Source organism: Chanodichthys erythropterus, chromosome 10 (assembly GCF_024489055.1).
Source record: "Chanodichthys erythropterus isolate Z2021 chromosome 10, ASM2448905v1, whole genome shotgun sequence".
Classification (NCBI taxonomy): domain Eukaryota; kingdom Metazoa; phylum Chordata; class Actinopteri; order Cypriniformes; family Xenocyprididae; genus Chanodichthys; species Chanodichthys erythropterus.
In genome coordinates this window covers 2,145,786-2,171,107 of record NC_090230.1, presented here as the reverse complement: position 1 = coordinate 2,171,107, position 25,322 = coordinate 2,145,786, and the positions used below count along the sequence as shown (strand labels likewise).

General features: G+C 39.5%; 1 protein-coding gene across 1 annotated transcript; it reads left to right on the top strand.

Moving 5' to 3' along the window:
* The first annotated feature begins 15,019 nt into the window (after positions 1 to 15,019).
* nmur1a (neuromedin U receptor 1a) lies at positions 15,020 to 17,611 on the top strand. The gene is made up of 2 exons (XM_067398497.1): positions 15,020 to 15,917; positions 17,220 to 17,611. The coding sequence occupies exons 1-2, from the start codon at positions 15,020 to 15,022 to the stop codon at positions 17,609 to 17,611; spliced, it is 1,290 nt and encodes a 429-aa protein (XP_067254598.1).
* The last annotated feature ends 7,711 nt before the right edge of the window (positions 17,612 to 25,322 follow it).

Sequence of the window (25,322 nt, the reverse complement as noted above, 5' to 3'; positions counted from 1 at the left end):
GGCAGTACTGGAATGGCCCAAGCCACACACGCTGAAGGAATTACAACGATTCCTGGGCTTTGCCAACTTCTATAGGCGGTTTATTCGAAACTTCAGCTGTGTAGCCGCTCCCCTGACTTCCATGACCAAGCGCTCATCTTCTCGTCTCCAGTGGTCCAAAGAAGCGGACATAGCATTCCAAGAACTCAAGAATCGTTTCACGACAGCCCCCATTCTCCGCCATCCAGATCCTGAACGGCCGTTCATTGTAGAGGTAGACGCCTCCAACACTGGTATCGGCGCCGTTCTGTCCCAGCGCCAAGGCAATCCCGAAAAGATGTATCCCTGCGCCTTCTACTCCCGTAAGTTGTCAGCGGCTGAAAGGAATTACGATGTAGGAGACCGGGAGTTACTGGCCATGAAGGCCGCCCTCGAGGAATGGCGCCATTGGTTGGAGGGGGCACAACACTCATTCACTGTACTCACCGATCATAAGAATCTCGAATATCTCCGCACAGCCAAGAGACTGAATCCACGACAGGCCCGCTGGGCTATGTTTTTCACCCGGTTCCAGTTTAATGTCACATACAGACCCGGTTCAAAGAACACCAAAGCAGATGCATTATCACGACAATCTGAGCACACTGAGCAACCCAAAACCACAGAACACGTCATTCCCGAGTCACTCCTTCTGGCACCCGTTCAATGGGATATCATGACCGAATTAACACAGGCCAACGACCAGACTCCTCCACCTTCCACCTGTCCGCCCAACCGCACATACGTTCCTGCACACATGAGAGAAAGGGTTCTCCATCACGTACATGACTCACCCAGTTCTGGTCACCCTGGTATCACTGCCACCCTCGATTTACTACAGAATCGCTTCTGGTGGGAGTCCTTGCCACGAGACGTCACACAGTTCATCCACCGCTGTACAGCCTGTCAGACCTCCAAAACATCTCACCAGTCGCCTGCCGGGTTACTGCAGCCACTTCCCGTTCCTCAGCGCCCTTGGTCCCACATCTCCATAGACTTTGTCACTGATCTACCGACCTCTCAGGGCAATACCACGATCCTCACTGTAGTAGATCGTTTCTCCAAAGCATGTCGCTTAATTCCACTCCCCAAACTGCCCACGGCCCTAGAGACTGCTGAACTCTTATGCAACTATGTGTTCCGGCTTTATGGTTTACCTGATGACATTGTGTCTGACAGGGGTCCTCAGTTCACTTCCAGGGTCTGGGCCGCCTTCTTCAGGAACTTGAATGTCAACATCAGCCTTACGTCAGGCTATCATCCTGAGTCGAATGGACAAACGGAACGCCTAAACCAAGAACTCACTCGCTTCCTCCGAACCTATTGCCAGCATCAACAAACAGAATGGAGCCGTTATCTCATGTGGGCAGAGTATGCCCAAAATTCGCTAAGGAAACCCTCAACCGGCATTACCCCGTTCCAGTGTGTCTTGGGTTACCAACCACCGTTGTTCCCCTGGTCCGGCGAACCCTCAGAATTACCTGCGGTCAATGCATGGATGCAGAGGAGTGAGGAAACCTGGGACCTGGCTCATCATCATCTCCAGCGCGCAGTCAGGAGACAAGAAACGCAGGCCAACCGGCGTCGACGACCCCATCCGCAGTATACCGTGGGCCAGTGGGTGTGGTTGTCCACACGAGACCTCCGCCTGAGGCTACCCTGCAGAAAGCTCAGTCCCAGGTATGTCGGGCCTTTCCAAATTCTAAAACAAATCACTCCAGTATCCTTCCGTTTAGATCTGCCTACTAATTATCGCATTTCTCCCACTTTTCATGTTTCGTTACTGAAACCCTCCGGGGGTCCGAGAGGGGAGCCGGAGGGAGCTGAGGGTCCACGTCCCCCACCACTGATAATAGAGGGCGAGGAGGCCTATCACGTTCGAGAGTTGCTCGATTCCCGACGCCGGGGTCCGAGGCTCCAGTACCTGGTGGACTGGGAGGGGTACGGTCCAGAGGAGCGATCCTGGGTCAATGCCAGCGACATTCTGGACCCCAACCTCATGGAAGAATTCCATCGGACGCATCCGGAGAGACCGGCCCCGCGACCTCGTGGAAGACCTCGGCGTCTGCCTCCTCGCGTCAGGAGCCGCTCGCAGGGTGGGGGCTCTGTTACGAATACAGCTCCCCCGGTGCATCCTCCGGGCCACCGGAGGGAGCCATCACCCGAATATTGACTCATAGCTACCTGGACTCCATTACCCATAGGCCCGCATTCCTGGGACTGATCACTTCCGCACCTGCATTCGATCACACTCACACTCTCTATTTAAGACACACACACACACACACCATCGCGAAGTCTTGATTTGCTGTAAGTGATCATTTCTGAGCGTTTCTTTGTGGATTGATCTTCTGTTATCACCTGGACTGTTTATCTCTGCTGAACCACCGCCGCCTGCCTTGATTACTGCCTGTTCTCTGATTCTGTGATTGTTTGCCGCCTGTCTCGACCCTTGCCTGTGACTCGACTCTGTTCCATTGCTGCCAGCCTCGACCTTTGCCTGTCCCTGTTAACGGTACTGTCTTGCCCCTGTCTGTTACCATTGCCTTTTAATAAAAGCTGCAAATGGATCCACTGTCTACTGATCCATCATTACACAGGGAGTGCAGAATTATTAGGCAAGTTGATTTTCTGATCATATTTTTTTTCCAAGCACATTTTACCAATTCCAATCCACATCAATCTTAATAACTACTATTAATATTGTTTTTAATCATTTATAAGTGATATATAATTGTTCATGAAGGCTGGAAATGAAGAATGCCCTATATTCAGGTGTGCAGAATTATTAGGCAGGTTTTCTTTTACAGATAAAATGAGCCAAAAAAGAGATTTAACTCAGACTGAAAAGTCAAAAATTATTAAATACTCATGAGAAGGACGCAATACTAATGTAATACTAGAAATTGCAAAGTTAAAGCATGACCATTGGACAGTGAAATGCTCATTGGGTCAGCGGGGTCATACAAAAACAGCTGGAGAAGAAAAGACACGTTAACTGCAAAATAATTAAGAATTAAGGTGAAGAATTAAGTGTGAAACCATCAGGAACCCTTTAGTCTCCAGCGTCACCATTTCCCAGTACTGAAACCTACCTGGAGTCTTCAGAAGTGTGAGGTGTCAGGATCTCAGAGACTTAGGTTAGGTGAAGAATCCTAAAAAATGACCCGCTCTTAATAAGAATCACAAGCTGAAGTGTTATAAAATACATGAAGACTGGGTTTTTATAGGCCTTATAGACAGACATCTTGAGAGTGACTCCTGAAGGACCAGCACCACATCCTCTTGTACCACTGTTTGAAGAATTTATCTTCCAGAATCTGGCAGTAAGTTTTGGAAGATCATTTAGTCCATCTCTGCATATGACATGAGTTCTTTTTTGAGGCACACGCAAGTGAACGAAACTTAGAACTAGTAATGAAGGAATGTTGAGTCCCTCCATTGAAACTCATTGTATTTTGTACAGTATTATTGAGAGAGAGAGAGAGAGAGAGAGAGAGATCGCCTGAGCGAGCATTAGCCGTCCAAAATATAATTGTATGTCCACTGAGGAAATCAGGCAATTTTTGTATTTGTCCTTTTTACAGTTAAGGGAATTTTCCATAATAGTGCTAAAATAACATCCTTTGTTTACAAAAGTCCCTTTCAATTTAAAAGTCTCTTGTGAATGACTCATTCACTTGTAATGTTTGCCGCCATCTCATGGTGTATTAATGTAACTTTTACTCAATCCATATTATGCACTAATGGACCCTTTCTCAATACCAAATATAACAATATTTGAACAACAAAACTTTAACAACAATAGCCATTATAAATGACAATAGGAAATAAACACAATTGCACAATTCAGTCAAACATACAAAAGCAGTGCTCTACAGGATGTAAGTTAAATATAGCCTCAATATTAAATTATTACATTTAACATAGGCCAATTTGATTTGCTCAGGAACAAGTAATAGATTAATAAGACCAAAGATTGCCTGTTTTACGTACCCATAATTAATTATATATCATGTTTAACGACTATAAGAGCCAGCGGCAAATCCCCAAAGCACAGCCGAGATGAAGCTGTTCTGGGCGAGTACACAAGCACTGAACGGCCACTGACGGCCTGGAGCTCGCATCTCTGAAAACGTCTAAATATGAGTCACATATATCAGGTCTAAACAACTACATTCTCACCTAAAAAAAAAAAAATCTTAAAACTACAGTTCGTGGTACAACAAGTGTTTGTAAAAAAAAAAAAAAAAATACAGTGGATTCGCTCGGCCGCCATTACAGTCGCTTCAAGCGGAGTGATACAAACAGTGAAAAGGTAAGAGTGCTGTTATCACTGGAATATCGCACGGCTCTCATATATTATATTAGGGGTGTAAAATTTTGGTGCATGCAGTCTCACGACGAAAACAGTCTGTCACAGGTGATCCACACTCCAACCCAAAAGGGGGCACACATGGGAATGCAATGCTGTTTGCTACCAGTAAAAAGCACAGAAGAAAAAGAGACGATGATCGGTATGATTATAATCTCTCAACCAGTGTTTCAACTAAGGAAAGAAATCAATAAAACAGCTTGGGAATAATATCTCACATAGCATTATATTTACCTCAGGCATTTAGTGTTGACAATGTTAGTTTCACTAGAGAAATAAGCTCTAGAGGGGAGCATTTTGTATATGCACTATATTAGCCTATTCATTATATTTACTCAACCTGTTTGTCACATGTCTTGTGTTTCCGTTTCCCCTGTGACCTAGTTTCTGTCTGTCAGTTAATTGTGTAATTAGTTTCCACCTGTGTTCGTTATCGCCCTCATTAGTTCCTTTGCTTGAGTTGTGTATATATACCCTGTGTCTTCCTCCCATTCCTTGTCCATTCTCGTTGTTGTCAGATGTTTATATTGTGTTTCCGTGATTAAACTCTACTCATTATATACTCCGTCATCATTGTGCCTTTTGAGGTACACTGATTGTAACAGAAGAATTGACCAATACAGTTTATTTTTGCGGAGTATTCTTTAGTTTATTTTTTTTCATCACCATGAACCCTGCTGTTTCCTTCCTATGCCTGAAGCAGAAGGACCACTCCCTGGAGGTACACACCATGGACTTTTTAGAGTTGGCGTGCCTCACACACTTTCCTGACCCTTGTCCTGGGCACACCTCCCAGGGAGCGGTCCACGAGAAGATTTCGCCGCATGTGTGGAGTTGGTGCTGATAAACAACAACTCGGCGTTCACCATTGGCCCAGCAGAGCCTATCAGCACCGCTCCACCAAACCCAGCGCCCAGTCAGCTTACGCCCAGCCAGACGGAACTGAAGCCTGATTCCACCGCAGACACGGAGCCTGCGCCTGCTGTGGAGAAAGTGCCAGCAAGCCCAACTGAGCCTAGCTTCACCCCGGAGCCAGAGCCCATAATGATGTCTGAACAGGTGAGCAAGTCGGCAACAACACCCGTCCCCGAGGGAGTATTAGTGGACCTTGAGGGCTCGGAAGGAAGCCCTGCCCACACTCCCGCCTCTGCGTGTGAATGCCATATGGACACTGGGAGACAATTTGATTATTTAGAGGAGGATTTAATTGACTGGTTTTCTGAGGTTATTTCTGCAGACACCCCTGTATCTCCTGTGCCCTATGTATCTCCAGCGCCTCCTATGTCTGCAGATTGCCTGCCCAGCCTCCCTCTCCCACCTCCTCTATTTCATTAGCCTATTTTTACTGCTGCTACTCCTCTGGTTCCTGTCCCCTCATCTCCTCCTCAGCCATCTCTTCACTGTGCTGCGGGGCTTCCAGTCTCCTGCATCGCCTCGGCATGAGAATCCCCTTTCTTCACCTCCAGCCACAGAAACCCAGACTCCACCTGGGTCCTATGACCCGTCGGTTTCGCCTTGGCTCATTGCCCCCTCAGCTCCACTGTGGCACATCATCCCACCTGCTCCACCAGGCTTCCTCGTCTCACCGGCTGCACTTTGGTCAGGCATCACCCTGGTTCCACCTCGGGATTTCTGGCTGTCGGTTGCACCTCTTCCTTCCATCCCTCCGACTCCACCGGGCTCCGCCTTCCCTCCAGCTCCTCCATTATCCTCGGTCGCACTGTCTCGACACAGTCTTCCGTAGCCCCATCTCCGCCTCATTCCTATGAGTCATCAGCTCCACCACAGCCCTCCGGACCTTCAATGTCACACAGGCTCTGTGTCTCCTCAGCTCCATCTGGTTCTCCAACATGGCCGGCGGCGTCGCAGGGAAAAGCACCCCTGGCTCCTTCCACCAAGTCTCCTCCATGGCTCCTCCCTCCTGCGCCACCGCCAAGTAACATCATGCTGACTGTGGCCTGGGTCATCATCTGGCTCCCTCTGCTCCTGGCTGTCCCCTGGCTCCTCCCACCCTCCACTCCCCCTCTGACTGTTTTTTTTTGTTGCTGTGGATTTTTGTTTTTGTTTCTCCGCCCTTCGCAGTTGGGGGTGGGGGAGTATGTTACATGTCTGGTGTTTCTGTTTCTCCTGTGACCTAGTTTCTGTCTGTCAGTTAATTATGTACTTATTATCCACCTGTGTTCGTTATCACCCTCATTAGTTCCTTTGTTTGAGGTGTGTGTGTGTGTGTGTGTGTGTGTGTGTGTGTGTGTGTGTGTGTGTATATATATATATATAATATACCCTGTTTCTTCCTCCCATTCCTTGTCTGTTCTCGTTGTTGTCAGATGTTTATATTGTGTTTCTGTGATTAAACTCTACTCATTATATACTCGGTCGTCATTGTGCCTTTTGAGATACACTGATTGTAACACTATTAGTAATGTCTTGATTATTTAATGTATGTTTAAATACGTCAAGCACTTGAGCACTGTTTTTAGAATGCTTTGTGAAGTGCAAGACATGACCCAAGACATGAACGCAATGGTCAAACACATCCATCTAGTTAGTGTAAGCTTACATTATAAAAAAAAAAAGTGCAAAGTGTTCCACTAATGGGCCATTCATATAGAATGCATTTTTGCATTTTAAAAGCATAAGTCGTAGGGGAGTGGAATGGAAAAAAAAAAAGGTCTAGAGATGTGTTTTTTCAAAAGTTGAACTTGGAGCACTGCAATTTTAGAACCCAATGTAATGCAAAGACACAAACTCAGCAGCTAAACAGATCTGTCTAGCGCATACTTGCAAAGAAAAAACAATGGAAAAGCAGTTGAATGCACATTTTGTAAAAGCGCCATGTTTTTAGAATGCAGTGTCCTGTGCAACACTGCAAAAACACTATATGCAAGCATATCCATCTAGCTTATGTTTATATAAAAAACAATGGAAAAAAAAAAGTGGAATGCAAAAATGCATTCTCTGTGAACAGCCCCTTATAATTGTGCATGAGCCAGGAAGGGACCTCGATGACTTTCATAATATGGGCGAAAACATTCCTAGAAATCTTTTTTTATGTTCTACAGAACAAAAGAAAGTAATACAGGTTTGAAACAACATGAGTAAAGGATACTTTTCTGGTTGAACTATCCCTTTAAGCACAAGAATACATTTGATTTGAATAGGCTCGACTGAATCAGGTGATTGGAATAATTAGGAAAGATAGGATTTCCACCACATTTTTTTTTCTTTTTCTGAATTTCCAAAATGCCACTGAAGCTGATGACATCACATACAGATAAGAGTGAAGGAAACAATGGGAGATGCTCATTATCTTTTGAAAATCATTATCATCAGGGAAACCAGAGGTATGCTTCATTGTGAAGAGGGACCTCAATCTAATTATCAAGCTAAATTCAGTTTAGTTATCCAGCTCCATTAAACATAGCTGATGGTGCAATAGCATAAATTGAATTAGATTCTTTGTCTCTTGTGCAAAATCACTGTTTGAGTATGATATGGATGGATGTTTGTGTGACAGCATGAAGTGAGCAGACTGTAAGATGGAAAGAGACCAAACAAAACCCTCAGTGCTTGTATAGGGTTAAATAAGACTTGCAATGACACGCAGAATAGGGGTGAAGAGAGAGAGAGAGAGAGAGAGAGAGAGAGAGAGCATAACTGTGTTTCTCTCTATAACCAAGGAAACACTCAATCTTTTAAACTAGGATATTGGTTGGCTAGCAGCTATAGCATTTTGAGGAGAACCTTCTGAACTGTCATTTTTTAATTTTAACCATCAACTGGTGTTTTAACATACTGGATTGTGCATTGCACACGGTAAGCTTTTTGTTAATATCGGTATATTCAGTGTTTGTGAGTTTCTATTCAAATACTTTATTATTATTATTGCTTTATAGCTGTCTTGTCAGATACTGGAGGCACACTGGAATGAAAATTGATTTGAGAGGTTTCCTCTTAATTAAATGCTCCAGCGAATAAGTGTATAAATTAGATTTCAGAATCAATTAAATTAATTCTCAGTGACTGTTTCATGGCACAAAGTAAAATAAGGGCTGCTTTTATTTCTATTGTCTTTTAAATTTCTGACACACTTGTTTATGCCTCATTATGATTGCAAGCATTTGACTAAGTACGTTTTTGGTGTTACCAGTCATTAGGGAAAAAACAAAAAAGCAAAACAAAAGACACAACATTAATGAATATTATTTTATTTTATTTACTTGCATATACCTCTGCCAGCCTGTTGCCAGGATTGAATTCATGATTGTGTAAATCTGCTGTGTAACATATACATGTAGTTCTTGTCATATGTGAAAAAGATGTGCGCAGTTGTACTGAATGTGCATTTGTAGTGTATATCATTTTTTTTAAACTATACTTGTAGATAATATAATGAATAAAAGGCAATTACATGTCCTTAAAGACACACATGTAAGTACATTTAAAAAAAAGAAAAAAAAAGTGCTCTTTGCACTAATGTGATTTTTTGTTTTAATAACAGTATGTTTTAATAATATTTTGTGGTGCTTTAAAGAAGTACACTTATTTTGATGTGTTGACTAACATACTAAAGCACATGTAAAGTATTTGATTATAATTTTAACTGTAGTTTGTAGGTTAATATATTTTAAGTGTACTAAATCACAACGTCCTGATTATAAATGTATAATTACATATATTTGAATACATGACATACAAGTTTCAATATAAATAACATTAAAGTATAATTTAGTTTACTATAAATGCTTGTCAGTACATTCAGCAGTACACTTTAACCATATTTCAAAGACAATAGTGTGGCAACCAGGGCGAGCGAGAGCCGTTGAGGGAACGGCGTGAGGCCGGTGACGCAAGTGATAACGAGCATCACCTGGGAGGCGCACCGGCCTTGAATCTCTCACGGAGGAGCTCCGGGAGCATAAAAGGAGGAGCGACGACCGTGAAGGACGAGAGAGGACCAGGCCTGGATTTATTTTATGTTTTATTATGTTTGTGTGGCCGGCAGGCGTCCGCGAGGGTCACTTCACAGTTGAATGTCCGCCGGTTCCCGCCTCCTTCTTCCCGTATATTCCCGAATATACGTATGTTCGCCGGTTCCCGCTTCCTTCTTCCCATATATACAGCGAACATTCAACAAAACTTTAATATGACATAAACAAAGAACAAAACAAACATAATAAAACATAAAATAAAGTCCAGGCCTGGTCCTCTCTCGTCCTTCACGGTCGTCGCTCCTCCTTTTATGCTCCCGGAGCTCCTCCGTGAGAGACTCAAGGCCATTGCGCTTCCCAGGTGATGCTCGTTATCACTTGCGTCACTGGCCTCGCGCCGTTCCCTCATGGATCTCGCCCGCCCTGGTTGCCAAAAATAGAACTATAAAATTACAGATAAAGATGTACTTAAAGTGCCCCTATTATACATTTCATTTCAATTATTACCTTTCATGCAGTGTGTAATATAGCTGTCTGTGAATGTAAACGGTCTTCACAGTTAAGTCGAAGGTGCACAATAAATAAAGTTATTGTCTCCCAAAAGAAAGAATCAATTCTGAACCGCCTAAACGAGTCATCAGGAATTACAGTCGCACTTCCGTGAGTAGCATGCGTAATGCAGTAAAACATTTGCATAATGCCCGCCTACAGTCTTCGTTGGCTGCCCATGAGCAACGTCTACTTTGACCCGCCCTCAAACGCTGTAGCTGGTTCATATTGTGTACAGTACATGTCCAGAAGATGCTCTTTTCTGCTCTGCAAAAGCAAATTATCTTTGTAAACACTTCCAAATGATGAGGAAGTGTAGAGTCAGTGGTTGAAATTACAACAGCGATACAACAGCAGTATAATCATTTGACGATTACTTCTCAAATCTCTGTGAGGTCTAAAGGGGATTTACTTATCCACTAAGGCCGTGTGTCCACCAAAGCGTTTTTTCCAGCTGCTAGCGCACGTTTTCAATTGTAATCGCCTCGAGTTGAAGAATGTTCAACTTTGAGTAAAACGCTGCGCTCATCACTGTCACTTTTTATCCAGCCATCCAATCAGAGTGGAGGAGGGGCGAGACAAATACAACTCCGACCAACTGTCACAACATTCTTGCTGTACAACGATATCAACAAGCAGAGAACGGAACAAAATGGATGAGAAATTTATATTGCTGGTCTCCGAACATACATAGCAAGTAATTCCACATTGTGTCGACATTTTTAGTCTGAAACAAATTACCTGCAAAATCAGTTATAAGTAACAGTGCCGTGGATATTCTGTATCATAGCAACAAAGCGTCTCTACTGAAAAAAAAAAAAAACGTTGCGCAGCTGAAGCGCTCTCAAACACTCACAGATAGGCGTTTTAAGCAGATCGCCTAGTGTTTTCAGCTGGCTAAAAACGCTTTGGTGGACACACGGCCTAAAGATGGGATAGTACACACTTTATTCTTCTGAATCACAACCTGTAAGTATGATTGATTATTGACGTTATTATTGATATATTTTATACCGGGTGTTCAAAATATGTAGTTTTGTGTTTTATATTGTGTAGGTCTTTGGCTAACCGGCTAACTCACATCATTACTGTCTTACTGAAATAGTTCTGCTGATCAGATGTGGGCCCACTATTACCTACAGTTGTGTCAGTTAATGAAGACTGTCTGTTGTTCTTATTACTTTAAAGGTGCCCTAGATAGTTTTTTTACAAGATGTAATATAAGTCCTAGGTGTCCCCTGAATGTGTCTGTGAAGTGTCAGCTCAAAATACCCCATAGATTTTTTTAAATTAATTTTTTTAACTGCCTATTTTGGGGCATCATTAACTATGCACTGATTTTTTCAGCACGGCCCCTTTAAGAGATGCGTTCCCTCTGCCCCACGAGCTCTTGACTATACATTGCATAAACAGTTCACACAGCTAATATAACCCTCAAATGGATCTTTACAAGATGTTCGTCATGCATGCTGTATGCATGCTTTGAATTATGTGAGTAAAGTATTTAGATGGTTACGTTTGATTCTGTGTGAGTTTGAGGCTGTGCTCTGTGGCTAAAGCTAACATTACACACTTTTGGAGAGATTTATAAAGAATGAAGTTGTGTTTATGAATTATACAGACTGCACGTGTTTAAAAATGAAAATAGCAACGACTCTCGTCTCCATGAATACAGTAAGAAACAATGGTAACTTTAACCACATTAAACAGTATTAGCAACATGCTAATGAAACATTTAGAAAGACAATTTACAAATATCACTAAAAATATCATGATATCATGGATCATGTCAGTTATTATTGCTCCATCTGCCATTTTCCGCTGTTGTTCTTGCTTGCTTACCTTGTCTGTGCACAGATCCAGACGTTAATACTGCCTTTCCTTGTCTAATGCGTCGAATGGGCTGGCATTATGCAAATATTAGGGTCATACATATTACTGATCCCGACTGTTACATAACAGTCGGTGTTATGTTGAGATCCCATTTTTTTTCTGGAAGTCTTTTAAACAAATGAGATTTATATAAGAAGGAGGAAACAATGGAGTTTGAAACTCACTGTATGTCTTTTCCATGTACTGAACTCAACTATTCAACTATGCCGAGGTAAATTCAAATTCTGATTCTAGGGCACCTTTAAGTAATGATAAAGGATGGAGCAAGATTTGTTTTAGAAAATGTAATGTTACACCAGTCATTCACGTTAGCGCTCATCAAATGTATGCACCGTTATTGACACAGTTGTGATACTGTATCAGTGATACTGATACAATGATACTGTATCAAGACAAAGTGGTCTCACCCCCATCTGAAACCCCTACCCATACCCCTACCTCCTGAATCCAGGTGTGTATATTTCAAGTTTCCTGGATTTTGGTTCCGAAATCTTGACAGGTATGCATCTTGATTGGCTACAAGTTCCATTTTGAACAGCATTTGTCAGAAATTGCTTACTGCACCTTTAAGTTCAACTAATTGCATTTAATATACAGTCAGTTTAATCTGCAGTATAATGCATTTTAATTCAATTCCAATTAGCATGTGATTAAGTATGTGAAAACATTACATTCAGTTTGCACTTAAGCATATTCTTTTAAACTATATTATTTTCATAAGTACTCTTTTTAAAAGTATGCTAAAGTGCACTTGATTTTCACAAAGGTTTCCCAACATCAACATTCTGTGAAAAGTTATGCATTCATCTTTGTATTGCATACCAGTCACAGTGGCTTGGAAAGGAGTTTACAGTATACCGATATAATCCTACAAGCTGAAACTAAAGTTGTCTCATTCAATGTCAATCCTCCAACTCACCAAAGACCATCCGCGTCTTCTACTAATATAATAGCAGCTCAACCATGAGGTCAGATCCTGGTGGGGAATCAGCAGTCATTCTCAAATTTTAACGATTTCCATGCACCTGCAGCTGTTCACTCTTTCTCCTCTAATTCCACATATATCCATTGGGGGCCTCACTGCTATTAGAGTTCACATTAGAATATAGCTTCCTTCGCTTCCTTTTTTTTTTTTTACCTTGAGTTAGTTTTGCCCTATCACTTCCAATTCCACTGCTACACAGTTTCAATAAAGGAGTTATATATTTACCTATTTTTTAGTAGTATTATTATTATGGTTGCACTTTATTTTACAGTACTTGTACTTTCAATGTACTTACAGTGTACTTACCAAGAAAGTTCTGAATAAAATTAGGTAACTACATGGGTTAAGATTAGGTATAGGGGTTCAGGATTAGTACCTAGTTATTACCCAGTTATTCTAATTACTACAATAAGTTTATCGTATGTACATGCGGAACAGAACTGTAAAATTAAGTGCTATCATTATTATTTTTAAAATAAGATGCCATAGACATACTGTGTAGTTTTTGCTTTGATTATTTATACTGTAAAAGTGAAACACTGAAAATCAAACTTTAAAAAAATGCAGTGCAAAAATGAGTAAGACAGTACAGTACTCAATTGCACTGAATTAAATTAATAAAAATAACGCTTTACATAATAATAAAAACTTGTACGTTTAAGATCTAGCTAATCTTCTTACATAATTCCAATTAATCATTGTTACTTCACTTTCTAGTCCATTTGTTTAAAAATGTCAAACGAAATTACGGCCAATAATAGCCAGAAAAGACATTTGAATAGATATTTGAAAACCACTCAAGACCATGAGCTTTGAAAAACTGAATTGAAATGCTGCAACAAGCCCAGATCATATTCTATAACATATTCTGCTATGTATCTCTTCTCTTTTCTTTCCAAATGAATTTCTTTAATTAATTATGGTCTTTAATAAATTGCCTGATTTGCCTGCTTGCATGAGTTGTACATTGCTTTTGGAAGACACGCAAAACTAATCAGATTCACCTCAGGGCATCAATGGACCCTTCGCTAAGCCCCACCCTCCTTAGTTACTGTTGCTACGCCTGTCAAGCTTTCGCGTCTGGCAAGTCATTTACAGTATGTAAGCACCGGTGTCAGACATTTTCAAGGAGATAATTAGTCATTTTTGGCGAACAGGTGAAATATCTGAGAGAGGAAGACAAAAGGGACTGCAGTATGCATTCAAGGGATATATCCACGACATAATATGCAACCAATTAGATTGATCAAATTGAAGCTAAAGCTCCCAGCGCGAGCAGCAGCCGCCTCATACGCTGACCATTCAAATGGGAAACACACAATTTATTGAGGAAAAGCTTTTTTCATCCACAGCAGGTTGTGAAAATAACCTAATAATTATAAATCAAACAGCTTATCCATAAGTCTTGTGAAATAAACAAGACGTTAGCCTGACCACTTTGCAATGATAACATTCTCCCGCTTATTTTTAGCACGCCAGGCTAACGTTACTCCGTCTTGCCTTTAATCATTTTATTTCACGTTCAAATATATGCATTTTTCCAAGCAATGATGTGCTGAGTTAGCTAGCTAGCTAACCTACTCGTCAGATTGTCCTACCCGGGCTTACTGCATATGCATACATCAATATTACATCATTGTTGTCATGATAAATAACACAAAGTTACGGTATATGCATTATTGTAAGGGTAGGTTTAGTGTTGGGGTTAGTGTAGATGTTAATGAAGCCATAGACCACGTTAATATCACGCTGGAGGCACAATCTGATGGGTAACGTTAGCATTTTTCAGATTTTGCTAACATTACCTACTGTTTCAATGGGAGGTATAGCAAAATCTGACAGGGTAGCACAAATTGTCATAACACCGCCAATTTCTCCCCTTTGGTTTTAGGTTTCGGGAAGGGAAAAAAATTCCATCACCCTGTCCAAACTTTTAGGATACCTGGTATCAGGTTAACACAATCCATAAGCACAACGTTTCGGCATGTTCCGTTGCTCGAAAGCTTGACAGACCTCCCGCGCCTAGTAACGATTGCTAAACCACGATTGGCCTGTGGCGGTTTTCGGGCGTGGCTTAGCGAAGGGTCAATTCTGCAATAGACACAGTGACCATTGCCACCTATACAGCCCCCCAGTTCCTTCTGCCTCACTCTCAACTGCCTAAAAAACTTTCTAAAATGTCTAGGTTCTCAATCTGTCCACTTGCCAAGATCATCAAGCAAATTTGTTCCTTATTTGTCTCCAACCCTTTCATTGACTAGGTCCACAATGATTGCCAAACCCAACTGTTCTTCAAAGGATTCATTGGCATCAAGATGTTTCCAGGACGTGCTGTGCAACACTAGTGTTGTGTTGAACCTCAGTGAGGTGGAGATGGAAGAGTTTTGCCTTAACCAAGATGAGTATCTGGAGAAATATCTGGGACCTAGACGTTCCCCAGTGTTTCTGCCTGTTTGCATCACCTACTTGATAATCTTCTTGGTGGGAGCAGTGGGAAACATTCTCACGTGCATTGTTATTGCTCGCAACAAGGTCATGAGGACACCCACCAACTTCTACCTGTTCAGTCTGGCGGTGTCTGACTTGCTGGTGCTTCTCCTGGGAATGCCTTTGGAGCTCTATGAAATGTGGAGTAACTATCCATTCCTTTTGGGCAAGGGTGGCTGCTACTTCAAGACATTCCTCTTTGAGACTGTGTGTTTCGCCTCCATCCTCAATGTAACAGCGCTGAGCGTGGAGCGCTACATAGCTGTGGTTCATCCGCTCAGGGCCAAATATGTAGTGACACGCACTCACGCCAAGCGGGTGATCTTGAGTGTGTGGAGCGTGTCCGTATTGTGTGCCATTCCCAACACCAGCCTCCATGGCATCTTTACCCTCCCTCTTCCTAAAGGAAAAGGAGCAGGAGCCATGCTCACATCCGCCACCTGCATGCTGGTCAAGCCACGTTGGATGTACAACCTGATCATCCAAATCACCACTTTGCTGTTTTTCCTCCTGCCCATGTTGACCATCAGTGTGCTGTATTTGCTCATTGGCATGCAGCTAAAACGAGAGAAGATGTTGCAGGTCCTGGAGGCAAAAACCAGTCTGGGATTAGACAGCTCCTCTAATGTGCACAGTCAGCAGCAGAAAACACGTCGCCAGCAGGTCACTAAAATGCTGTGTGAGTAGGCCAGCTGGCCAATAATTAAATTCTTATGGATGTAGTCATAGCTGTTTTGAATCACTTTAAACATATGCTAAACATATGTGATCTGCTCCTTAACTTTGAGTTGTTTTGAAACACATTTCTGTTTTATACACTGAATAGACTACAGTCTCTGCATTCTAATGATATAATTTATATAATACCTCAAATCATTGACATATAACCATTTAAATGGTGGGTATCATAAAATCCTGTTTTTGAGAAAGTAACCTCCAATGATTTCAAACAAATTAGATTTAATTAGAATTTAGAACAAATTAGAGATTTTTAACAGGAAAACAGAATGAGGAAAAAATGTAATGCATTTATATTATAGAGCATATTTTACAATATATTTACTATATTTTAACTTTATCTTATCCAAAGTTCTTCTAGCTAACTAATGAGCAATGGAGATTAAATGATTTTTTTTAGGTAAATGTACACAACGTTGTTCACAAGCTGGGGTGTGTTTCATGTATATCATGTAGCATGTACAATGTATATCGATTTTTTATTTCGAATATATACAAATGTCATTTACATATTTTAGTTTGTCAAGAGATTTTATGCACTGTTTTTGAAGAGTGTGCATGTGCGTACATGCTCTAGTACGTAAGAATGAGCCTATGATTGAATCTGGAAATAAAGCAAAATAACTTAGAAAAATTTGAATTAGTCCTCAGATGCCATGTCCGTAATTTATAGCAAAAAAAAAAAAAAAAAAAAAAATCTAGCAGTAATTCGATCTCAAATGGATTCATTTAAATAAGTTATTACTCCACCACCTGCGTGACATCATTCACCAATTTGGCTGAATGACAGGTTTGCGACAATATAGTTTCGGGAAACGTTGTGAATAGCTAGTTGATATGTTCATCGTACTATGGTATTGAAGCAGCGAGTTACAGCGTTGTACAGGAAACACACCCCTGATTATGACATGGTTGAAACACTTATTTAGCGATTACATGAGATTATACATTTCAGTAATTTTCATAGTTTTTGCACATAACTAAACATACGAATGCTTGTTCGAATTTGTCGGCAGTTGATGTTCATTCATGTTTTTACTTCACGCAACATCTTGTGGTAAAGCAGAAGAGATGTTCACGGACACTGTGGACTGCCGAACTGAGGCAGCTCTGTCACAGCATGTTAAAGAATGTCAAAAAGACATGTATGAATTTTGTAATAAAATTGACTAGCTCAGGAATGCTTTGAGTTAAAGACAATTTAGGACCAGATTTTATATGTAACACAGAATTTTCTCCTCAGTTGTACTAGTGGTCATGTTTGGCATCTGTTGGGCTCCATTCCACACCGATCGACTCATGTGGAGTTTCATGGACCAGAAGAACAGTGAACACATGAAGATTGTCCAGGTCTATGAGTATGTCCATGTCATCTCTGGGGTCTTCTTCTACCTGAGCTCAGCCATTAATCCAATTCTCTACAACCTCATGTCCACCCGCTTCAGAGAGATGTTTAAAGAGGTGATGTGCCACCACAAATGGCATCCCGTCCCAAGGAAACGCTCACTGAGCATGACAAGGGTTACAGTGCGCAGCACTGTGAGTGAAGTCCCACCTTGCAATGGTACCATTACTACTGAAGGAGAAGATTATGATATGGATGAATGCCAGGAAAATAAGACCAACTTTTCCTAAGAAACAATTTTCAACTTGTAATTGTTGTACTGTATTGTCAGTGCTTGAAGATGAAATTAACACTGCAGCTTTAAAAAAATAAATGTAAACATAAATGATACATAGGTGTAAGTTTAGGCAACACTCGTCAAAAATACATGGTTTGGTGATTTTTCAAACAAAACAAAGAATCTGTGACTCCCTATTCACAGCCAGGCCATTGAGGTCTTTCTTTGATATATTACCAGCACATTTTCAATTAAGTAGATACCAAATTATGCAAATTGGCTTTTTGTTTTTACCCTCTGGAAATTGTCTCATTATACCACTTTTCAGTTGTCTTCACTGGCTGCCAATATCTAACGAGCTAAAATTTATTTCAAGACACCATTCTCGGCTTACAATGCTCTCAATGGTGTCATGTTTATGAACATTAGCCTAGGTTCTTAGCCATTTACATAAAGCCTGCATTACAAAATGCTATATAAAAATGTAATAAAGGATTGATTTATGATTATAGGAAAATAGATTTAAGGAATAGGCTATCACATGAGCACCAGTGCTATAGATTATTTCCAAATAACAGTAATGTACAGTAATCATAGCTGTGTGGGTATTTGAGAAAATGCATGATGGTAGGTTAACTGTGATATTGTTTTTTTAAATGGTTCAATAATAGAAGTTAATATTAAGCAAATGCATTCTAGACACAATATTGTCGGCTAGCTTGTCTTTTCCAACAACACAAACAGTACCAAACAAAGCAGCAGTAGAATCGCTGCACAACTCAGCAACACAGTAACCTATTTTCATGTGAATTTTGGGATGTTGCATAAAAAACAGCAGATGGAAACAACAAGATGTGCATAAACCAAGATGCGCATAAAAAAACGTATGCACTCAATTGGGACAGATATATATATATTTTTTTTATCCGATAAGAAGGCATGCACATAAACTACTATGGAAACACACTCACCAAATAAATCAAAAAAATGTCATGTGACTTTGCCTCAGCAGATCGCTGGACAACTGGAATAACCAACGGACCAACTGCATTGCACAGCATCTTAAATGTTGGTTTGGTCATTCTGAAATGCCTGAGCCAAAGAACGATTTGGTATAATTGCATCCCTGCTGAACACAAACATGACAGTGTTTATTACATTTCGTCTGCACACTCTAAGGTGCAAGTAGTTTGTACAAAAAAGAGCCACAGTGCTTGGGCTTGCTTGCTTGTTTTTGGCAAATGTAAAGGCCCTTTTCACAGGGGCAGGTCAGTGATTTTATTGCTGTCCGAATCCAGAATGTCAGTGTTTTTCTCCCACCATCCACATAAAAACCCCCGGTCGAATTACCTACTGTTTTTTGACAAATGCCAAGGTTGTGTGGAAACTGAATTGACGTCCAAATCCACATCTCTGAGTTTACAAAAGAAAAAAAAAACTGTTGAAATCCTTTTTGACCACTGCAGAACACCATACAAGTAGCTTCACTGTAATTTGAATGCATTTTAAAGATGCACTTTTATTACTGAAATGCTGGGAAGTATTTACAAGAACAATATTTCATCATTGCTCCAGCTCAGCGAAAGGAGAAAGAGGAAAAATCACATGGGCTAAACATTTGAAATGGGCCACTACAGGATTACAAGTTTAAAATGTATTTTATACAATTATATACATTAAAAATATAAACCAAACAGCTTTATGTTTACCTCATGTAAATATGAGGCTGCATTAAGTTATTTCCGCTAATTTCCATATTTTTAAAATGTCATCCATCATTTTGAGATAGAATGCAAGACAGAAAACCATTTCAACTATAGCATGTCTATCTTCGTATAACAGGAGATTTAAATATTAGGATATTATTTTCCTAATATTAAATTAAATATTAATTTATTTGTATTATTCCATGCATAACCCATTATATTTTATTTACAGTAGACAATCATGCGACCACGTGAGCAGCGCGTTCCCAGGTTTGTAGGATCGCTAAACTCACTCCTCCACTGTGAATAAATCGTCATCTAAACGAACGAGTTTTATCACTAAGGTGCCATGCATATTTATTTTTACAGACATCCACATGAGCAACAATTACCGTCCGAATAGGGCTAAGTTATATATTGAATGTCTGGAATGAGCAAACACAGACGTGGATTGATTCCAGCAGTACCTGTTGGACTGTTATATCAACACTCGGAACGCCGCTCGACCAATCGGGTTCGAGGAGCGGATCTAACTGTTGGTGAAATTCAGATAAGAAAAATACCTGATCAAAAAAAAAAAAAAAAAAAAGTTACAAAGTTAGTTGAGCTTGCTGATAGTGTTAGTGAAAAGGTTTAAAGTGGCACATTGTTTGTGATTTCACACAATATTATTAGGCTACCTTTGTTTTTGTTTTTGGCTCTATTGTGCAAGCCACATAACTAATTTATTTAGCATGTTTGTTTAGATCCATGACCTAAAATATAACATTTTATTTGACATCAGAAACTGAGAACAATTTACATTTTCTATTCAGAAAGAGGAATAAGACAGAAAGCTAATTCATTTGATATTTACTAGGCCAATTGTGAAATTCTGAATACATTTATCTACTAAATAAAGAGATTCAAGGCTAGGGACCTTGATGAAATGTAACATTCAGCTTTTGACATTCACTGTGGAATTGATAATTGAACATTTGCCACTATTTTACTCATTTTTGTGAGTTAAAGCTATCAAAAGTGGCCCTATTTACATTCTTAAATCAAATTCCTGGTTTTATTGTTGATTATTCATCAGTACACAATATTGTGCAAATGAATCTTCATAGACAATATATCAGAACATATTTTATAAAATGTTTTATATTTTATGTCCAATGTTGTGTTATATCTCTAACTAAAAGAAACTAAAATGAATTGTATACAGCTCTCTTCTTGTGACAAGCTATGAAAATAAAAAGTATTGGTCAAACCACAACAGAGTGTTTTCAAACTATTTGCTGATATACAGTAACATCCATGGTATAATAACATAAATGCTTCCAGCTACCATCTTTACGAAAAGCCTTGGTGAAGTCAGGATCAATGGGAGATGGATAATGACACAGGTCACTCCAGGGAAAGTAAATGAAGTCTGCGAAGCCAATTACATAGGTCATTTTATTCCTAGGAATTTTATTGGGGAGATGCTAAAAGCCACAAAGCAATAGCCTATACTCCTACCTGAATAATAACTGTGCTTCAGAGGGTTTATTCATAGTTCAGAGTCTCTTTAATCATAATGAGGCACATGGGGTCTGACCGATAGACTGATCAAAGCCTCTGAGGCAATTTTTTATTTGTTTCCAATCATAGATAAATAGTTGGCGACTCGTTATTTATGGGGGCATGATTTATTGTGGGGCAAGCAAATCCCAGTGACCATGATAGGACATGACACAACAACATCTCAGCATCTTTCCTCTATAAAATAAGTCAAATCTATCCACCTTATTCCTGACTTTTTGAATTATGGGTGGCATATTCTGGTTTGGGGAACTTCCATTCAAAAAGACTGAAACAAATCATTTCAAATCATAAGGTTACATTATAGTTCGATGGTTGAAGGGTGAGTAGAATGTACCTTTTTTTTTTTTTTTTTTTTACGTATTATTGCATTCATAGAGCGAGCCTTTCACTGATTGTTTGCAGCATAACGGAAGCTACACCCATAATTTGTGCAAAGCGTCATGGAGCATAGGAATAAGGTGGATAGGAAATGGCTTTTTGTTTTCCACACACTAATAAATGGGTACACTGTAAAAAATGGCTGTGAAATCTACAGTTATTTACTGTCAATTTCACAGTAACATTACTGTATAAGATTTTTACAGTAGAATATTGTAAAGTTTACAGTAAGACTGTAAAAATCACAGTAGTCCAAGAATTACAGTTGAAATCACAGTAGTCAAAGCATTACTGTAAAAAAATCACAATTTAGCCACTATAGTACTGTAAATAGTAAAGTAAACTACTGTAATTTTCCTTTTTTTTATCATATCTTTCTTTGTACCCCTTTCACATGGACGGCTCCAGATTATTGTTGTTCAGAATTCATTACCGGAATATGATGTAAATACTCGATGGTGAGCTTTAAGTAAAAGTGTAATATTAATAAATTAAAATGTGTCATGTAACTTGTACTCTGATGGACCTGCTGCAGGAGCTTTCTATTCCATACAATATATATATTTTTAAAGAATTCACATAAGATTCCAAGAATATGTTTTGTTTGTTTGTTTTGTGACCGTAAATGGGTATTTGGGTGTAGGTGTTAACAGGGCAATAAAATATTTGATAAGCCTTATCTTAATCTCCAAAGTCTCCCCTGACATGGTCTAACAATATAGGCTTCATAAATGCATAATTTTTTTAGATATCATCCTCAGATTTGAACTGAAGCATGACCATTGGTTATAAGTTGCAACCCAGCAAACACAGTACATTGTGACGACGTCGTCAGTGTTAGTCGTCATTTGGTCAGTGTGACATTACTTTATGACAACGTTATGAGGACGTCGTGGTAATGTTCCATTTTTTAGAATCTTGGCTAACGTTCCAGAAACGTCGTGGGCACGTCCTCAAAAGACGTCGCTGGTTAATCCCACGGAGAATGTTGTAGCGACGCGATCCATTGGTCTCCTGATAACATTCCAGACGTGTAACTTTTTGTGTTCAAAATGTACAAAAAAATGTACAATGGGAATGTACAACATGAATCTATTTTCCAAACCGTGTTTTTGTCTTACCATGAATTATTATGGTACACCTAGAATAAGTGTGTATATTTGGACTATTTTAGACCGTGTAGAAACCGCTGCGGAGTAGCACAAATACCTGCGTGACTCGTCATAGAGATAACAGAGAGAAGTAGCTCCGGCTACAGTGTTCTTCCGCAAGATATGCCGTTTTGTTTATGAACTGCTAGAGTGCCAAAAGACTTGTTTATATATTATATATATGTTGTGTTTGTGAATTACGGGTATTTATTGGATGGGGCATGCGCGAGACAAATTCGAACTTTTAAACAAGCAGGTCAAACGGACTTTAGGAGAATCTGAGTACTGCGCATGCGCATCAACGGTCGACCTCCAGCAGACGGACACAGAGTAAAAGGTAAGCCCTGCAAATCTTCTTTTATTCATCGTTTTTGCCCATATGACACTAAATATCACTTGTGACGAGTAATGTTAGTGCAGTGTTTTTGGTTTTCTAAATGTATTTAATAAATAAATTCCGTTTGGTTATGTGCGCACGAGCGTTGTCTCCCGTGAGGCGGTAACGTTCAAATCTGAGACAGTTTTACATTTTTCTTTTAGTTATTTTAAATGTAATGTTAACTGTTTAATGCTATAAACAGCAGAATAATCACTTATATTCGTTAAATGGCAACTGTAGTAGAGTGTTTGTTAATTTTAGACCCTGCCTGGTCTCCTGAAGCTCACGTGAACCATTGTGTATAAAACGGTTAACGTTAATCAGACACGGTTAATTACTTAACGATTCGTTTACTAAAATTATTTGTAATGACTTTCAATAATCCTGGTAAGTCAATGATTTAGAGTTGTTCATAACGAAATATTCTCGTTTGTCGCCACTTACTGGTTTAACGTTATGTGTGATTAGTCTATTCATTCCTATCTAACATAATGTTACTTTTTATTTTCAGCAGCTGAGGAGAGACAGCCATGATGCCATGACAATAATTGATGATTAAAAGCAGGGGTGGGTATTAAATTAGTTTCTGACTGCTATTGATATGTATGTAACGTTCAGTCTTTAATTACCCTTTATATACAACCACATATCATTCAGATAATCTCCAGGTGGACTGCACGGGTCCAGGATCTAGAGATCATCCATCATGAGGACGATGTTCCAGGAGAAGCAGCGTATACTGGGTGAAAAACTATGCCTCATTTTTTCCAATATCACAGGTAAGACTAAATGTATTTAAATTGATTTCAATCATGGGTCATGTCTTTCAGGTCTGCTTGATCATTTTGTTGTCCTGGATGTGAGAACATGGTCAAAAGGTGTGTCAATCAGCATCCAGCCATAAAAGCAGCCTTCTCGTTAAAGGGCTCAGAAGGACAAACAGGTAATTCACAGGGTTGAATTTCACAATTCAATTACTCACAGAGACAAGATGTTAATAATTCTGAATTCAAGGGGTCAGCAATTTTACTATTTGATACATTTACACTTTTTATTTCAGTCAAAATGAAATCACTGATTGATGAATCTGAACATAGTTGATGTGTACATTTATTTAGAGATCAGATTTGATATCTTAAAATGCACTGTCTGTCCAAAATTACAGACTTTCCTGCTGTTGGTGCATGTTAACCATCATCCTGTCATTGCTTCTTTTATGTTTCAAAAAGCAGACTTTATCTTTATCATTCCAGGTCCTGATTAGGAGACGCAGAGAACATGAAGCTACAGTATGTGCCGTGCAGCTTATATTTATCAAGCAGTAAAAATGCTCAAAACTAAAAACAAGCATTTAAAAATTTTATGAAAACAGTCATTTATTACACTCCATTCATTCAACAGCAATGGTTGATTTCGTACGTCATTGCATCATTTCTACATCATTCCACATGCTTTACACTTTCAAATTTCTGTTTTAATCAAGTGTTTACATGTCCTATCGAACAGATTAGAAAAGGTTTAAACCACCCCTTACATTCAGAATGAAATTTTAAAAAATTTGATTTGGCAAATTTATTCTGAATGACATTGTTGCATGTGACTTAAAGTTCACCCAAAAATGAAAATTCTGTCATCCTTTACTTATCCTTTACAAATGATACACAATCACATCACATAGGCTGCTTGGCAACCCTATATATATATTTTTTTTTTTTTAATCTAAAACTATAGCAGCAACATTAGCTGTGTTTACATGGGTTCTAATAATCAGACTAGTAGCACAGATGGAACAAGAAGTCACATGTTAATTGGAATGAATTGGCCGGGTCCAATTGACATTTCATTTGGATTGAAAGAGCATGTTTAAAACTTTTTTTTTTAAATCTGTTCGATACTATCAAATACAATCCAAAATCTCCTTCCACTCATCATCTTATTCACAAGCTCCTTGTTTTGGCCGTTGAAATTAGCATTTTTACTGCTTAAATATAAACAGCATGGCACAAAGCTTAATGTATTCATTGTCTCCTAATTAGGACCCATAATAGATAAATGTTAAGTCTTGTTTTTAAAAAATCTGTGTAGTGCAGTCGTGCAATGTACCAACTGCTTTGATATGATTATTGGGTTAACTAACTTGTATGCAAAGGCTCACAAACTGTGTTAGAACTTTCACAGTGTACGCCTGCCAAGACTGTTGTTCATCTTCGAAACATAAGTGAAGATATTTTAATGAAATCTGAGAGCTTTCCATCCCTCAATTTACAGACCATGCAACTAACACTTTGACACTTCAAAAAGTTCATAAAGTGATTGTAAAAGTGATCCATATGAATGGAGAAGTTTATTCCAAATTTTTTGAAGAGACTTGTTCGCTTAATGCAATATACAGTTTGAGTTTAGACTTTTTTCACATATAAACATTAATTAGCAAACAATGGAAAATGGAAGCTCAACTTGTTTGTAAATGCACTAGTGTGTTGAATTTGTTTATTATATAAGGTGATCAAGTTTATTCAGAAAATTTGGACTAAACCTCTC

What these genes read in the sequence shown, in the direction of transcription:
- nmur1a (XM_067398497.1), top strand. Translation starts at nt 15,020, where the DNA reads ATGATTGCCAAACCCAACTGTTCTTCAAAGGATTCATTGGCATCAAGA. An exon ending in GCAGGTCACTAAAATGCTGT is followed by an intron (nt 15,918 to 17,219) that starts GTGAGTAGGCCA and finishes TTTTCTCCTCAG; the next exon opens with TTGTACTAGTGGTCATGTTT.